Raw genomic sequence first — 19,406 nt, forward strand, 5'->3', positions numbered from 1 at the left:
TTAAAAAAAAAGAAAAAAAAAAAAAAAAAAAAAACTGAAGTCATATTTTCTCAATCTCCGTAATGTTTCGAACAATCACCATCTAATATTGGCGACAAGACAATCGCTTTCAGTCTGGTTAACTTTATTTACACATATACCACTGAACTCTAATGTATTTACATAAATATATATATATATAACACGCGGGGCAAATATAAAACAGCCCAAAATGAGCAATTGTAGAATTTAGAAGTTCTCATAATAGATTGCAATATAAGTAATAATTACGATAAGAACTTATTATTGTCATGTTGTCCAAAGTTTAACAAAAAAAAATTAAATTAAATTAAATATGTTGAGACAAAAAGTATTCCACCTAATTCATGATGAAAATTTATTTTATTTTAGTTTTAATATTAATTTATATATATAATAAATTTATCAAGAAAAAGATGATTCCACCCTTACTAATTAATTCTCAACATCGTGCACTTCTAGATATCGGTGTCAATTCAGGTGAACGATGGGTCGAAACTAAAGACCAGAACCCGAGCATGACCTGCTAACCGGAACTTTTGTGCTTATTTGGGTCATGTTTGGGTTTTCGGTTTCAACTCAAACCCAACCTGAAGAATAAACAATTTGAATTCTCTGATCTGGACTCGACTCAAAAAATATTCAGGTTAATCGTAACCTAAATTTTTCGACTCAAATTCGAGTCGTATTAGCGCGTCGGGTCAATTTGAACACCCCTACTTCCAGATAACACTCACCAAATAGTAATATGTAATGATATGTAAGTTCACCAAATAGCAATATAACATTATTCATAAACATCCATGAAATATAAGATGCCTCAAAATGCACCTAAGGTTGTAAACCAGCCAAGCTTGAGCGAGACTAGTGTTCAACTTGTTCAAAATTAGCTTGTGTTCAATATTGCTCTTAAACATTGAGTTCATTTATGTTCGGCTCGAAATTGACTGATTTAAATTAATTAGTAAAAATAGATGTAGAGATTTGAATTTAAACCTACATCTATTTTCTGCAACCACATAACTACGTGACGACTTGACTTGAGTTGTCATTATTTAAAATTTTATATATTCTTTAAAAGAAATGGTCGGAGGATATTAGATGAGCCCCGACCATCCATAGGTGTGCTAAATATTAGCACCACACCCTACACGTGCTAAAACGAGCCGAACACAATCGAACAAAAAATTGTTCGTATTCTGCTCGTTTATAATTCAATTTTAAAAAATTTATTTGTGTTCCGCTCATTTACTTAACAAACGATCCGCGTTCGGCAACAACGAGTTTTTTTTACGGCCATAAAACATCTATGTTTTAATTAACTAAACTAATCAAAATTTCAATGATAAACAAACAACTTTATTCAAATTAAACGTTCCATCAGATGCAATATGTTAAACCAATTCATGAACTGACTGTAAAGCTCAATCTATCAAGCCTTCTAAAATATTATAGAGCTAACCTTCTGAAGAATTAAACACAGATAGAACTCCAGAATCTTTCATTCCAAGGAAACATAAAATCCAGACAGCTTCTGTATAAGCTTCTACTCTCCCAACTTCCTACAAACCAGAAATTATGAACCAGCCCTTATGGTAAATTTGACAAACCAGAAATCCACAAGGTTGAGCATGAAACTAAAACCAAACTTACCTCAGCCTCTCAACCAGGTGTTCCGGTAAGACGAGTTGTCGCGCAGGGATGCATCGTGCGGCTTGTACTCCATGACATAGCTCGGTGGAAGCTTCAAGTGCCGCTTGATTGAGTCCCTCAACGCCATCACGGCCTGAAGGTTTGAGATGAAATTTTTTAGAAGAAAAAGAAGAGATCCACAAATTTACATAAGTAGAATACAACTTTTTAGGTATTTAAAGATCTCACACCTAAACATTCATATTTACATCCATAAACTTCGTATGCATGAAAGGTGACATTTTTTGAGTGCTATGTCTGTAAATATGAAAGTTAAGGTGCGAGATATGTAAATACATAAGAATTGTGTGCTATGCATGTAAATGCCCCTTATTGAAAATATTAAGTATGATGATTCTCGACCCGGGGATCTGAAGCGTTGCGATTCCAGACACTTAGCACGTCCTCTTTGAATCTGATGCTGAGAACGGCGCCGCATATGTTATCGCTGTAATCTAGCTGGTCGCCGATCAATGCGAGAACCTGCAGGAGATGCGAGAAGGCTTCAGAAATTGTATGATGATTATATATGCAAGAGAATGAAACAATCATATATGAAGGGGGAACAGTGTGCTAGAAATAATGGAAATTTTCAAATTAATGCAAAAAAAATAAATTAATTTAGTTGTTATGTTATGTTACTACACAAGGAGAGCAAGGAGACGAACCTTTTCCCTGCCCCGGCCATATTACAAATTGCATGATTACTTGATGTAAATGATTTTTCAGTTCAATAAATTCCTTGATTTATTTTAATGTTCTCCATGAATAAGTAGATTGCAAAGAGAATGGCGTGGGAGAAGATAAAAGATAAAAGCCTGGCGGTGTGCAATACAAAACATGTGATGGAACTTTTCTTCTCTTTTTTTTTTTTTTTAGGGGGGCATTTACAGACAGACCGCTCAATTCCTATGTAATTACATATCTAACATCTAAGTTTTATTTTTTACATTTATATGACCCAATGCTTTCATATCAAATAAAAAAAACCATTATTTTAACTTTTAAAAAAAATGAAATACAACTTTTAATGCATGGGTAAGGGGGTATATATATATATATATATATATATGTAAAAATTGAAGTTTAGATGTTAAATAAGTAAAAACAAAGGAATTGAATGGTGTCTATGTAAATCTTCCCTTTCTTTTTTATCGTCTTGCTTGATGGGAACGTTGTTAAGTGGCTTCGTGCAATTTTAAAGTAGAGATGGGAGGAGACAGAGAATTTTCGCAAAGGCAAAAATTAACTAATAATTTCTGGACAGATTTTTGGCTGAGAATTTCTTATAGAGCAATAATGGTGATCTTTAAGCTAATTAAAAATATGGATAGAAAGCTATAAATTGATCAAGTTAACTGGGCACAACAGGTGAATAGCAATGGCGAGAGGTTTGTGGGAGTTTGGCTCACTTTTTGTCAAGGTTGAAATCATTTAAAGATTTGAGTAAGTGTGCGTGTGGGAGGGGCTTATTCAGAACGCCACCTCCTATTTGGAAATTACGTTTTACAAGATTTTCTCAAAACTCCGTTCCGAAATTTGTATTAGATGTGGATCGCGGGTTCCTACCCGCGATCCGCGTTTCATTTGCTCGAAGGACAAAATAAGCTGGCGTTTGCTTCCTCACGTACTCGCCTCATATGCCCTGGCGAATCACCCGACCACCTCGTTTGCTTCCTTCGCTTCCTCACGCACTCGCCTCGTATGCCCTAGCGAATGGCCCAACCACCTCGTTCGCCCTCTCTCGCTTCCTCACGCGCTCACACGTTCGCTCGCTTCCTCCTCCTTCGCTCGCTCGTTCGCTCGCATCCTCCTTTGCTTCCTCGCTTCCTCCTCGTTCGCTCGCTCGCTTCCTCCTCGCTGGAATATTATATGTGAGTTTTCTTTTTAATTTATAGTTATTTATTTAGATTTTTTGGATTGTGTTATGGTGTGGAGTATTGATTGATGGTAAAAAAAATTGAATTTTGAGATTCAAATACGTGAATTAATGAACTGTGGATGAAGTTTATGTGGAAGGTGGATGCTGATGATTTTCTAAATTCAATTTAGATTTTGGTTTTCTTGTGCAATTTTTGGTTTTGATGATTTTGACTATGAGAGTTTTTTTTTATAAATTTAAAGATAAATGCTCATTTATTAAAGATAAAATGCTCCTTTATGCTGAATTATTTCATTTGTTTCAGATTTTTCAGTGGTTTTATCTGTGAATTTCTTTATCGATCAATTAATTTATTTGGAACTCTTCCAGATTCGTGTTGACGTTTTGTCTAATTATTAAAACTAAGAAAATCTGTAAATCAATTGTTTACAAAACGCCCAAATCAAACAGTTTTGTCCAAAAATGAGACAAAATGGTCATTTGTCCAGAATCAACTGTTTTCCAAACTCACAAACCAAACAGACAGACAGTTTATCCAGATCAGCTACTTATCACCAGCTTATCAGAATAAGCAGCTTATTTGGATAAGTTGAATAAGTTGCAGCTGCCTCAAACAGACACTAAGTAGCGGGAATATAAGATAACAAGAAACAAAAAATAAATAAATAAATGCAGAGAGTTCGCAAATCTTAGGGTGTGATTGGAGTAGCTTATTAGCTACTTTTCATTTCAAAAAGCCGGCTTGGAGGCATTTGCGACACGTTGTTTCCTGTGCTTATCGTAAAATAGTGGTTGGGAAATGAAGTTCGACGAACTGACGGATACGCCTTTGTTTCAAGGTTTGTTCTGTAAAAAGAGATCGTCGACCTAAGGGATTCTGCGAAATTATTTGTTTTACCGATAAATTTGAAGGTAGCTCTACGCACATAGGGCTGACTGTTTCGACTCCTGTTGAAGCTTTGTGTGCTCCTCTTCCCCGTCGTTACTTCTGTCTTTGATTCTTCGTTCCAATGGGCTTTTAAGCTTCGTTTACCTTACAGTATTGCGTTGTTAGTTTTTCTTAGGATTATCTTGCATCTCTTTTCTTTGAGTATTCTGAAAAAACGAGAGCATTTGGCCATGAGAAAGGAATACATTTTTATATGTAGGTGTCAAGGGGGCTTCTTGTAACTCTGTTTGTTGAGTTTTTTCTTGGAAATATCTCCTGCATTTTGAAGTTCGTTCGGTGTCCAGGGGTGTTCTTGCATCTCTAGTTGTTGCGGCCTGTGATGTGTGAATTTACTAGTGCCTTTGGAAAAGATTTTTTTAATTACCTATGTCATTGCTTGTATCTTTGTAGGATTATCTATTAAAAAAGTTTTGAGATAAATTTTTGGGTTCCAATGGACTATCTGTTAGTGAAAATGTTTTTTTAATAACCTAGGTCAGTGAAAAATGAAATCAAATTTTTTAAGTGTCGGTGGATTAACATGCATCTCTGTTGCGTCTCTGTTGGTGTCGAAGGGTAATCTTGCATATCTATTTGTTGATTTGTGTGCTAATGAAATCAATTTTGAGTTAGCTGTGAGAAAGAAAGATTTTTCTAGTATTGTTGAATCATAAATTATCATTCGTGATCACGCCTCGAGAGTTGGGGTCGGATGAAGGAGAAAAGATGAAGTAGGGAATAAGTTAAGAATTCTCTGTAGAAAAAACGGAAAGAAGTCACTTTATTTGGGTATTTGTCTCTTATTTATAGGGGTGTATTTGTGCAAACACAGAAAGAAAGAACATTTATGAAAAATGTTCTTAATGCAATTGATGCTCTAATTTATACCATATCTGTGTTATAATTTGAATTCTCATATGGCGGTAACTGGCTGATCCGTCTGCTTGAATATAGTCGGCTGAAACGATCGGCTGATAGGCGACCGCGCCTTCCTTAGTAAATGTCGGTCGGTTGAGGCGTCAGGTCGAATATCAATCCCATCCGTCGTAGTAAAAGAGGGTCGGCCGACTAGCTTGCAATCAAATGCTCTTGCATGCATCTTGGTCGGTTAGAACCGCAGCCACAGTCCGCCGATGGAATCTCACAATAGTATGTTGGTCGATTCTGATCATGCGGTCGCTTGTTGGATGATTGGATGCTTTGATTATCTAACCACCATCAGGGTCATTCGACTGTTTTGAGACTCGTGCTAACAGTTTTGATGTATACTTCTTAATTCATTGAATTTTTCTGCTCATTGAAAGCGGCAGCTACGATGAGGACAGAGAACTTATTAACGGACAATGGTACTAGACTCAAGAAAATCAATTCAATAATTAACTCACCTTGGATTCTGTGCCCAAACAAATATTATTACTAATAAAACCTGGCAGATATTCAGCAATGGTCAGCCAAAAATCGCATTGTAGGTCTGGAGGTTCAACCACCAGAAAGCTCTCTGTGTTGGTGAATGGTCTTTCTCGTTCTCCCCACGAGACAAGCAGCGCGACCACGCCTAGGACTTCCTTTCTTTCACCAGAGAAGCCAAATAATGGGCCAGTTGGTGTTGCCAGTCGATCAGCTTTGAGCCCCATTTTGTCAAACACCGTTTTGGAACAGAATGTTGGTTGAGCTACCAGTGTCGGCCAGAATATTGCCCACTTGGTAGTTGTTGACGAGGATTGTGACAACGATCGCCTTGTTGTGCGGATTTCTTTTTGGCGGGAGAACTGGATCTGTAAAAATAATTGAGAAGTGGATGCGAGTGTAAAAGGTGACAAAACATACCTCCCCGACCCATGTCTCTTCAAGTTGGGTGATCTGGTTAATCCTTCACCTCCACCGAAGGTAGCCAGAATGATCCCAGTGAAGTGGATTTCATTCACGCACACCGGCTTGCTCGCGGGCTCCCCGGCTGGGGCTTTCCTTTGTCGTTGTGTATGTACTTCGACAACGATAAACTCCTTCAGCTTCCCAGCCATTACAAGCTCCTCCGCCATATTTTTCATATGACGACACTCCTCCGTGTCGTGCCCATGGTCTCGATGGTAGGCGCAATACTTATTTGATTTTGCGCAGTGCTGATGTTGTCTTCAGCGGAGGAGCCTTTTTGAAGTGGTCCTTATTCTGGATGGCTTAGACTAGTTTGGCCATCGACAGATTCAGGGGTGTCGATCCTTGCATCTCCTGATATACGTGCGGTCGCTAATCGGAAGGACATCACAGCTGACCCGGGTTGCCTCGATTGCCCTTCTGGTTGTCCCAATGGTTTGGATCGCCATTGGATTGTCAGTTAAGGGCTCGGTCACTCTTTGTTCTTCGGTCATCCTCCCAGTCCTTCTGCATTTGTGGTCGGGGGTTGAATGCCTTCGGTTTAATTTCCGAAGAGTCCATAAGGTCATCTTCGGTAGCAATGTGATCATTTGTTAATTCTAAGACCTCCGTGAAAGTTTTTGGCTTAAGTTCAGGTCATACCTGAACCACTTGTTGTGAATCCCCTTGTCTTAAGGCGGTCAGGGCGCTGAGAGGCTTCAAGTTCTTCACCTCTAGCATGTCTTTTTGGAAACGAGTGATGTAAGCTCATAGGCTTTCACCCTCCCCCTACTTGATTTGAAGCAGAGACTTTGTATCCTTCCTTGGCTTTTCTACATTGGTAAAGTGCGCCAAGAAGAGCTTTCGAAATTCGAAGAACGATGGGATGACTCCATCCGGTAGGTTGTTAAACCATCGGAGCGCTGCGTTTTTTCGCGTAGTCAGGAACAGCCGACATTTCATGGTGTCATTCATTTGTAGGACTCCAACTATCGACTCAAAACAGGCGAGGTGGTTGGTCAGGTTGCTTTTCCCTTTATAAGGATCAAGGTGGGAACCCTGAGCTTAGTCGGGGGTATTGTTTCTAGATTTTTTCAGGAGAAGGCGCTACCCATGACCGGCCGAGCGAGTGTTTCTACTCGGTCCGCTTATGTGGGACCGTCGAGGTAGATGTGGCGCTATCTGTCGGGTGTGAATCTCCTGGAACTTTTGTTGGCCAGTCATTGGGCCAACTGTGGAGTGCTCGCGAATTGTTGAGGGAAGCCCTCTGCAGGCGGGTTCCCCAAGACTCTCCCTCAATGGGCGACAGTCAGGTGTTCAGGAATATGACTGTCCGAAGAGCCTCGAACTGGTCCATTATTTGCATTTGCAGTGCCTAGATCTCTTCATATATGTCTCGTTGTATTGTCTCCCTATTGAATTCCATTGGAGTCGAATCTTTCTACAGGGATTCTCCTTCGTAGTTGGCTCCGCTTCTCGTCCAGAGCATACCCACGCTCACCGCGCCACCTTTTAAGATGTTGAATCCTACATTGTCATTTTTTAACACTAGAGCCAGATGGAGGAAAGAGGAAATAGAGAATAAGTCAAGAATTCCCTGTATGGAGAAGGGGGAGAGGTCCCTTTATTTGTTCTTTTGCCTCCGATTTATAGGGGCGTATTTGTGCAATTACAGAAAGGATGAGGCAGTTATGGAAATCATTCTTAATACAATTGAAGTTCTAATTAATTGCATATATTTTATATCATATTTGTGCTACAATTTGAATTTTAATATGACGATAATTGACTGGTCAATCTACTTAAATTCGACCGGGTGAGGCGACCGACAAAGTGGCGACCGCGACTTCCGAGGTAAATGTCGATCAACTAAGGCGCCCAGTCGAATGATGATCTTGTTATTTGTGGGATAAACTACATCCGTTATTTTTTTAATAATCAATCGACTTGAACTTTTTGTAATAATTTGTGGTTTGCTTATGCATGTATTTAGTTAACATCTACTTGAATTATTTTTGTTTGTGTATTTGTGGTTTGCTCAAATATAATTGTTTTGCTATTACATTTCAATATTTTACTTCATTCTCAATTATCCTTTTCTCATAATTAGCTTTACTTTTGTCCAATTAATGATTTGTTTTATATTTTTTTTACATATGGGAAGTATTTTGATGTATCCATTAAATGATGATGAAGCAGACAGTTCAACGAATAACAATTTTGGCAACTAGAACATATCTCATCAATGAATACTACCAAACTTACATGTGTGAGATCCCATGCATGACATCCTCTTCGGTAGGTGACAAATAGATTGGTAGACTCCTTGAAGGTTAAATAAATTGCAAAATCTTCATGGTTTGCATGGATCGTCTAAATTTACACGTAGGGAAGTATTAGCCATTACTTTGTGCATATTGTCACATAATGAGTTGATGTGTGCTACTTCCGAGTGATTTCAATAGTCAACTGAGACTATTAACAAATATTTCGATATTGAGCTCAATTTGTTGGTAAGATTGTCATTGAGAATAGTTAACCCATTAGATCCTACTTTTGGGCAGACACAAAAAATAACACGTAATGGTTTCAGATACATGTCGTTCCTCCAAGTACAAAATATATAAAAAAAAATTTATCTGACATCCACTTTTCTAAAAATAAATTGTAGGACTAAACATTTAAAACAAGAATACATAGAAGATATTGATGACGCACATATCGATGAACATGTTGGAAACACGATAAGATTGCGTACATTAATTGTTTTGAATCTACAATACATAATATATTAGCAACCTATGACTTCAACTTATATTTTACCTTCTTAATGGTTGAATGAGAAACCAGTACTCATGATATCCACATATTAAAATTTACAACTCTGAGACATGAGCACAATTTCCTAATACCATCTCTCAGTTAATACAATACAAAAATTATAAAAAATATAATTTGATGTGATGTCCTAATAGTGATAATATCCAGTGAAATATTATCTTGTCAATTCTAAATATCTCATAGAATGTGGTTTCTTAAAGCCTTTTTCTGATAAGAAGTACCACATTCCTTATTTCGAACGCAATAGCCAAATGATTAAAGGTAGGAATGAATAACTTAACGAGCGATTTTCATCATACGGAGTATAATTGAGAGAGCATTCGGTGTATGAATAAAGAAATGGGACATACTCCAAGATATGTAAATATGTTTCATCAAAGAACAAGTAAAAATATTTGTATCAATTGTTGCTTTGCATAATTTTATATGCAGACATCCATCTCAAGACGATTTAGACTTCAGGGTCTAGATGAGGATCCTATGTGCATACCTGTTGAAGCTTTCGAACATTGCACGGGACAATCAAGACTAGAGGAGGATTTGAGAATTAATCACTCTGAGAGACCTAATGGGAAGGGCGTTTAAGAGATGATTTAATTGAGGGAACAAATCACAGATGCTATAGTTGCGAAGTAAAACATGTATTCATGATTTAGTGGAGAGTAAAAAGTATATTCATGCTTTACTTGAGTAAAACTTGTATTCTAGGTTGTTTCCATTATATACTTCAAACATTTATTTTTGCTTGAAAGTATTTTTCATCTTTATCTTTACATAATTTATAAATGCTTCACAAATTCTGTGATTTTGTGTAATCTAAAAAAATATTTTGTGGTTTACGTTAAGATTTGCTTTTGCTGTTTTTTTATGTTGTTCTTCTGGGCATGTTGTTTTGATTTTTGGCATATGGGAGTTTCGTAATAAAAGCTTAAATGCAGACAAGATGCCATTTTTTATGGGTCTTCAGTCTTTCTATAGTGGTTAATTATGTGTTTATTTATACAGATTATGAGCTCTTAATTTTTTTTTTACTTGTTCTATTGCACAGACACTTTATTTTTTTGATTAAATATTTAACTTTGCATTCTCAAGACATATGAGTTCAAAGCTTCCAATTACTTGAAGAATTTTGTACTGCAATTGTGGTATGCAATGTTTCGAGTGTATCTCAAGATGAGATACTAGTTATGATAGAAGATTCTATAGGTGACCCAGGAATACAATATACAACTGTAAATTTTTAGATGAGTTGATGACAGTGAAGAATACACTTCGGATAGTGATATAATTGGAGAGATGTTTTGGAAAGAAAATTCTCTGGAAGACTTGATCATTTGGACATAGAAGACAATGTTATAATAACATTACTTGTTGTTATAGTAATTATTATTATTAAGTTATTATGTGTTAAGTAATGTATCACACTTGACGCCGGATAGTAAAGAATAAGGTTTTATAGATATGTCGAGCAGAATTCTTTACTAATTTCGTAAGCAAACTCCCTTGTTATTTTGTTAAGCTAACTTCATTAATCACCTTCATTGAGCTCTTTTATTTGTGGTGATAACATAATGAACCTTTTTCAAATATGTTTAATCCATATCATGTTAATTCACTTTTTTTTTATGATTTTAAATAATTAAATACACAACACTCCAAAAATTCCTATTTACAAAACTAGTGCCAAGATATTTTTTGAACTACCAAACCATGCATTTACATGTGCCACAATCAAAGCATTGAAAATTTAACAAAAAAGAAAAATATGGGTTTGGATTTTATCATGAATTTTGATATTTGAGTGAGGATTTGAAAAATGGATAAAAGAAGGCGCTAGATCTATAAATAGCAATGTTTCGAGTGCTATGTATGTAATTGCCCCTTCTAATTTTGATAGTTGGAAGATCTGACCTGGTGTATAAATTTAAGAAATTTGCTAGCAATGAACAAGACATCATTCTAATTATATCATCACCATCTAAGTAACAAAGAAGCATTTTAGTTTTAAATTTTTCCCCTTCAAAAAATATTTAATATTTTCATTTTGAAAAAGGTGGGAGAGTTCCATGATGTACTTGGGAGGTAGATGACAAAAGTTTGTTGTATCTTGCAAAAATGAACTCACGTGGGTTACAAGAACTCATGGAACAGTCAAAAAGGGTGGAACAATTGTTTGATAATCTCAAGCGTAAAAATGATAGTTAATTAGACATAGTGAACCTTCCAATATTATCCAATGTTTTGAAGTGGTAAGCCTTAAATTTAAAATATTGTGTAAATTAATAAATATTGTAAAAACTACAAAGTGTGAAGTGAGAAATAATATATTAGTATTCTAATTTATTAGCACTTTAAGAAAATAATAAAACAACATTCTAACTAAGTAAAAAGTAATTAATTGCATAAAATTAGAAGCACCAAGTTAACAAATTAACATTAAATTATGAAATATGATGGATTATACAAATACTAAATTATTAAACTAAACTAAAATGTTAAAATAAAATACTAAAACGTCAAAAGATAACAATCAAAATAAGTTCAACATAAACTTTCGCTCTAACTCTTAGTATTCCTGCATAACAAGTCATCAACATTTGAAATTTTAATTTTAAAGTCCCTATTACTCTCATTAAGCTATTGATTTTCATTAAATCCATAGGCATAATAAATTGTTTATTTCGCGCCTTATCTTTTGTTGTATCTATATTCTCTCATTCCTTATTATCGTTGAACCCTATTATTTTTTATTTTCTAATGAATAATCATCAATAAAAATATTAATTAAAATAATAACTTTGTTTATAAATAGAATTTCAATTACATAAATTTTTATTGATACAATTTCCTTTCATTTCTTGTTATTTAGTTTCTAAAGTGTGAATGTTAATATTTGAACTATATTAATGTTACTTTCATTATGCTTAAAAAAATTATGGATAGCCTCAAAATTTTGAGACATTTTTTGAGGTGGGGCGTACCTCAGCTTGGGTGAGGCGTACACCTCACCATGGGACAATGAGGCATAAGTCTCATTATGCTTTTTTTGCAAAAAGTGATAAGGCAAGCCTCAAGGCGGGCCTCATATGGCGTAATATTAAATAAGGATATTATATGGACAAAAGGATAAGTTTGTTTCCCTTTGAACTTCTCAATTAACGCAAATCGCATGAGATTAGCGTTTAAGGCATTTTAACTAATTCATACAAATAATTTGATTTTTTTAATAAAAGCCACTCTCTCATTCACTTCCAACCCCAAAATGGTGGAAATGATTTCTTGAATCTAAATCAGATTTGAAGAGAGGAAAACTAAGCAATTATTGTATGCGGCAAGTAAAATGTAAACAATTTAACTCAATCTGAAAAGAAGGCAAGGAGAGAGAGGTGTGAGATAGGAAATCATGAAATTGCGCTTTATTTAATCCCGTAACTCCAAACAAAATTGGCATAAGTTTTAACAATTCAGCAATTTAGAAAACCTCATTACAAAGTCGAGTCAGATCACTCCTCAGGTATTAACTAATATAACGATACAATATAAATTATAAAAATAAAATTCTTAACAAATGTAGTCATAAAATATGAAGAATCACATTTGGTTGAAATTTTAACAAAAATTACTATACTTAATTAGACTGATGAGTATCCTCATAAAATTGGAACATTTCAAAGAAAATGAATGCATGCTTTTTACCTGCAAGGAGAAAAAAATCAAGAAAAACGAGAGGAGGGACTGAAAGATCATTGTTTTAAGTAAAAGAAGCAAAAGGAAGATAGATCAAACTGAGGCTAATTTAATCAAATACTTTTATAAGGCCAATGTGAAAAATGCAGTAAAATTATTTCGTCCAGGAAAAACAAAAAGAAGAAGAAACTTCAAATTACCCCAAGCTCTATCTCATAATCATGTCATTTAGACCACCATTACATGTTCACTTACCTTCTTTATAATTCTTATTTTAAAATTTAAAATAAAGAAAACTTTATTACGGAATAAAGCTCCTCAATATATGATAATAGAAAAAATTATCCTCCTTTTTAGCTTATTAATACAGTATATATATGCACCCTGATAGATACTAACAAGTACACCAATAACAAGTCATATAAATATAATATGCATAAATGAACCCGCTAATCTCTTTAAAGAAAACTAACCCAAATGACATAAATATCGTTCACAAAAAATTATTTACTTTTAGATTTGACTAGATAGATAAAAATTCAAATCTTACTCTTTTTCTAGGGCAGTCTCATGGATAATTCCTTGAAAAAGTGATTGTAACTCAAAGAAAGTCGAATTCAGCTTGATTCGTAGACTTAGCTAAAAATTTTGTTGAAATTTCATTAGAGGCTATATTAGTAGGTTATTCAATTGATTTATCAGTCAGAACTTTAATATCAATTTTACACTCAAATTCTGCTCAAAGTTAATTTCAAACTTAACTGCCGATTCTTAGTCAAAGCCTAAGTTTAGGATCTCAAACATGGACTAACGCTGATGCAGATTTCAAATCAAAAATATCAGCTGTAGATTCATATTGTAGTTGTAAATCGTCTTCTGTATCCAATACATCCATGAAATTATATCATTAACTACAGCTAATTCAACAAATATATTTCAATATACAAGATTTTTGAGTTAAGATGTCTTTCACAAGCCTTATTGTTGAGATGTGAGTTTTTCTCATGAACATTGTTGCAACACTCCAAACAACATCATGATTATCGGTAATTCTGCAATATTTATGTTATGAATATATCTCATGTAAGATTTTTTGGAGAATTGTAGTTTTACTCATCCTTAATTTTTTCCTAAGCCTTTTAATAAAATGGATATAGTAACATAACAGCCTACAGTAAAATAATATTTTCGTTTCAAAACCAAAGGATCTAGTATAATATTCAAACACATCACAATCACCTTGTATGCAACTCTTAAAATTGCCATGCAGTTGGCCTTTATAAAAATGATATTTATTTTTCATAGAACTTATGTATTACATCAGTCTAAATATTTAAACTTCCGGTACCAGAGAGAAACAACAACAACAAATCAATGAAACCAAACTGAGATTAAAAAATCGAACCAAGGTCAGCAAAAGAGAGCCAACTCGTAGTCATCTCAAAGCACAGAAATTTAAATTTTTAACTGACTTCCATAAAGTAAAAGCATGAAAAAAAGGTCAGAAATATATGGTCTTTAGAACCAAACTTGAGTATGGATAAGTATTTGAGTCAAGAATCTTTTGATGTAATTTTTCTTTAGTTATTCTTGAGCAAATTGTGCGCCTGTAATGGCCGTTCTTACAAGAAAGGAGTGCATTTTTTATTGAGAAAAGTGCCAAAATGGTTGACTTACTCTTTTTAGAGGTGTATTATCCCAAAGTCTAGAAAAGTGTCAATTTTAGTCCCCAAACTCTTCTAATGGGGGCTAAATAGCCCTCTCTGGGGACTATTTCAACCTATATTAAAAGAATCTAGGGACTAGTTTGACCCTATTGTAAATAGTAAGTGGGCTATTTTAACACTGCTCTATTATTTGGATTACCTTGTTAGGATTGGTTCACTACTACAAAGTTTGGCTCAATCCAAAGATTTCCATGTTCAGCATTTTTAGAGTCCATGACGCAGTTGGATGATGCGGCCTGGGAAGAAGCTGAAAACAAAGAGCAAAGGGGAAAAAAATACTTTGGGAAATCTTTTTCTCACAATATCATCTGTCCTGTTTTCTTTCATTAGGAAATGACAGTAGACAAGAAAAGAAACAGCCCACATGACTGGTAAGTGGCTGTAACTAAGTAATAAGAAACTAATTATATTTACTTAAAAGGAAATTAAGGAATAGACTATGAAGGAAACTAAGCAAAAGACTAAAAAGGATAATTATTCCCAGGAGTTATCTGAACTGAAGATTGCCCTGCATCAGTCCAATTTCAATTTAGCAATCGCTGAGTTTTAGAAGTTTTTGGGAGTGAAACATGCCATTCTATGTTTTCCACTATCATCTCTAGTCAAAAAATAGTTCGCTCAAAGTTAATGCCACGTTGAATTGTTGCTTTTTGTCTCCTTCTCTCATTTTGTACCATCCATTCTATTCTCATTGTCAACTTCTGTTTTCCATTTCTCTCGTTGCCAAGTTCTAATGTTTTTTCACTACGTACTCCTTTCATCTCAAGCTTTTCTCCTACTTGCATTCTACAACCTTTAAACTCCAAAAATTGTGTTGAATGTCTATTTGCTATCTACCATAAAAAAGAACTGAGAGTTCTTGTAATTGACTAAACCTTCGATGAATCATGAAAAAGTTATTATATTTAAGTATTTTCAATTAAATGTGCACCGTGAGGCAGGTAATATTTAATTAAAAATTAATCAGATACCATATTCATGCTAAAACCAAGTGTGATATTGGATGTAGATTCTTAGAGAACTTTACTTTACAAATCTTGGCAAGTATTTATGAGGATAAGGCTCCTTCTATTAGCATGAGGCCTGGATTTTTAATTGGGTGTTTTTTAAGTTTCTTCTTGCTATTTTAACTTAGGGATTTATGTCTAGGTATGAATTTATTTTCTTTTTTTTCTTCTTTGTTTTCTTTTTGGCAGAATATGGAACAGGATATAAAAAAAAAACATGCGCAAACTGCTATTTTATGTGTTCAAAAAATGCAAAACTAAACATAGAAGCGGAGACAAAGTATATAATTAGGTTGTTTGAAGGAATTGGATGGTATCTGGGAATGCAAATGTATATTACTTAACAATTTCATATTGGATGTTGATTCAAATTTTATTAATAGAATTATATTTACTGTAAAATCCTAATAGATGCATTTTCTTCCATTAATCATTTTCTAAATCATTGTGAAAAACGGCGGAAAATACACCATCCCATCATTTTGACCTCCACACTCCCTTCTCAGAAGAAACAAAAACTCAAATCCTCATTAATCAAACAAGAAAAAAAATTTATGTTTGATTCCCCCTTTCATTTTAACAGTCTTTTATTTTTCCATTTACTGTCTTCCGATTGCTTAAAACCAACAATACATAACAGTTCGGAGCATCTTCCATGGGGAACCGAAGACAAAACTACACAACAGAGCTGCTTTCTCTTGCAAAATAAAAACTTAAGACAATTTTTTAGCCTCGAGTCATGAATCTTAAAGTATTATTAGAGAAGTTTATTATGAACATACAATAATAAATTTCAATACCATAACTATCTGAATATGCCTACGAAAGCTAAATGAGCATTAATTCATAGTGGAGTTAAATGAAAAAAATACACATAACCATGATAAACAAAGAGAAATGTGCAAAATGATCGCCTATCTCCTTTAAGAGGTTAATTTTAGTCCCAGAGTCCATAAAAGTGTCAAATTACTCTCCAAAATTTTTTAATGGTGGCTAAATTAATTCACCAAGAGGATCATTTCAGCCCATACTAAATGAGTTCGAGGACTAATTTGACATTTTTATAGACACTAGGACTAAACGAAATGTAAATAATTAGGGGGACTATTTTGGCACTTTACTCGGCAAAGAAATCATCAATAAGTTGCACATAACTCGAGAAAGAAATCAAACCACTCAAACTACTTTTTCACTTACCAAATCTTCCCAAAATCGTCCTGAAACAACCTTTTTGAAGCGTATAATCCACTTTCCGCCATTGCAATTTGCAGAATCCTGACAGAGAAATAGAATTAAAACAAACGGAGGATCCATTCCTACTTCTAAAAGCTCATTTCTAATACCATCTTCAAAATTACCTCCCATAGGGGTCTAATTCCCTCTTTGAAAAGATGCAGATCCGTTGGACACGGTAGAGTTGAAGGGCGAGCCAAATGACAATAACAAACCCAAAAGCCTTCCACCTATGATCAAAAAAATTACCCAAGAAGTGTCACCAATCTCAAAGTTTAGGTAATAACCGAACGAACGATGGTCGAGTAGTTAGACTAGCAACAGCGCTCTACAACAAGCATACCGTGCTGAATTCAATAATCTTCTTTATATTTTCCTCGTATGATGCCTGAGATCGTACCCCAGGTGTTCGACGAGTATACCAAAATACAAATTTATGCTGAAAATAAATAGAAGGAAAAATATAAGATGTGTTAGGTATGAGAAGCTAGATAAAAAGTCCAGGATGAGAGAAATATTCTCATTAAATCCAAACAGGTTTTAACATCCTCCAAAAAAAATACAAAATAAAAAAAAGTTAGGGGCATTGCACACAATTCTTGTGTGTTTACATATCTCATACCTAAACTTTCATATTTATACACAAAGCAATCAAATCCTTAATGTCATATCAAAAATAGCACTGCTGCCCCTTTTTAAAAGTGAAATGCACCTCTCATGCATAGGTTTAAACCATCGTATGTAAATTTGAAAGTTTAGGTGTGAGATATGTAAATAAATAAGAATTGTGTGAGATGTATGTAAATTTCTCAATAAATTCTCAATAAAGACCAAACATATACAAGAAAAAAAATATATGAGGGAGGGAGAGAGAGAAAGGGATTCAAGAAACATTAGTAGCTAGTAGTTTAATTGAGCCAATTAATAGTTTAACATAATACTAAGGGTCTATACCTATAGCGGGAGCCTTACAGTAACAAGCACATAAAATGAAGCCTCAATTGGAATTCATAGGTTATAATAAAACATAATCAGGCAAGAAAAAAACCTTAATAAAAGAAAATCCAGATTTTCCCAAAATTCAAATGCTAAATAAGAAGTATTGAATTAATCACATTGTTGACGTTGAACGTAAGTTTTGATTGAACAAATAGGGAGCGAACATAAAGAAAAAAACAACTAATAATATTGTGGGCATAAATATAAAAACTTCATTTATAAATATACTGTTATGACAGTGCGCAAGGGTCATTTAGTCTTTACTAGCCTAAGTAATCATTTGTCATTTATTAATGCTTAGTATAAATAGGGCTTCATAGTTTAGGGTTACTGATATGCATGAGATTGTGTCTTTAAATCTTAGGGTAAGGATTTGGAGAAGATTTCCCATCTCTTGAATTGTAATAATTGAGAGAGATCGCCTACCTCTTGAATTATAGGTGCTTACCTTTGTATTTGTCTTGAGTGTTGGAAGTTCTTGCAATAAAATATTATTTGCCCTAATTATTGTTGGAAAATATATATCAAATCCTATCAAATGGTATCAAAACATCGATCTGGGAATCCAGGAAAAAAAGAAGTCTATTGGCCACTACAAAAGAAGATCTCAGCAAACGTACTTCATGGGATCACGACGTCTAGCAGTTTCGCACCGAACCCGCGTACAGAAATTCGTGTGATGTCCCCTTCTGTATAACAACATCTCCTTCGTCGTCGAATCTCCCGATACAACATGATAAGACCTAGCGAGGAAGCGGACGATGAGTTTGCAGTTTACACGGCATCCCCATCACGGCCTAACCTCGCGATACAGTCATAATTTGAGCTAGCTGGGAAGCAAACAACTGGATCGCGACATACACAAACCAAAACTTCCTCCTTTCTCCTTTTGTTGCGCCCTAACAATACGGCCGTGATTTGAGCATGTTGGGAAGATGACTGGATCTCGGCATGCCTCCACAAGGCGCGACTCTAGCAAGCTAGGAACTTCAAAATAATGGCGGCCAAATTATCTTAATGATTGCTTTGTAGAGTGTTGTGCTTCGTGGATCTCCTTCAAAAAGTCTAAGCTCCTTCTAAAACTCATTGAATGTAATTAAAAGCCCTAAACGGAAAACCTTGGGCGGTAAAGAGGAAATGAAGGCGGGCGCGGGTGTTTGAATATATCACTTTTTTCAGAATTTCGGCTCGTTCTTGGTAGGGTTTGGGCACCGCCAAATATTACATTTTTATGAGATCAATTTTGGGTCCAATTGAACCATCACGTGTCTTAACACTTTTGGAGTCCAAACGTAACTCTACATCCGAACTCCGAACATAATATTTTCTCCAGTTTTTGGCATAGGAGAACATTAAATACTCCATCTTTTTACTTCTCTCACCCTTCAGATTAATTCATATAAACTATCACAGATGTCACTTCCTAAGAACACAAATATGAGAAAAATAAAGAAAGCACCCAGACTCTAGTCACTAGATTGTTAAAATAAAGGGGCATTTACATGTATACCACCCAATTTCTACGTATTTACATATCTAAC

At 34.8% G+C, this 19,406-nt stretch overlaps 1 protein-coding gene across 3 annotated transcripts; it reads right to left on the reverse strand.

Moving 5' to 3' along the window:
- Positions 1–1,369: 1,369 nt before the first annotated feature.
- LOC110023795 (eukaryotic translation initiation factor NCBP) lies at positions 1,370–17,305 on the reverse strand (the record flags this gene model as incomplete). Of its 3 annotated transcripts, none has more annotated exon segments than XM_020723382.1 (6): positions 1,370–1,593; positions 1,634–1,804; positions 2,074–2,193; positions 16,831–16,908; positions 16,992–17,096; positions 17,210–17,305. In XM_020723382.1, coding segments are annotated over 5 exon segments (531 nt in total), but the record flags the coding sequence as incomplete, so codon positions are not given.
- Positions 17,306–19,406: the final 2,101 nt, after the last annotated feature.

The sequence above is a fragment of the Phalaenopsis equestris genome, unplaced genomic scaffold (genome assembly GCF_001263595.1).
Source record: "Phalaenopsis equestris unplaced genomic scaffold, ASM126359v1 Scaffold000230, whole genome shotgun sequence".
Lineage (NCBI taxonomy): Eukaryota > Viridiplantae > Streptophyta > Magnoliopsida > Asparagales > Orchidaceae > Phalaenopsis > Phalaenopsis equestris.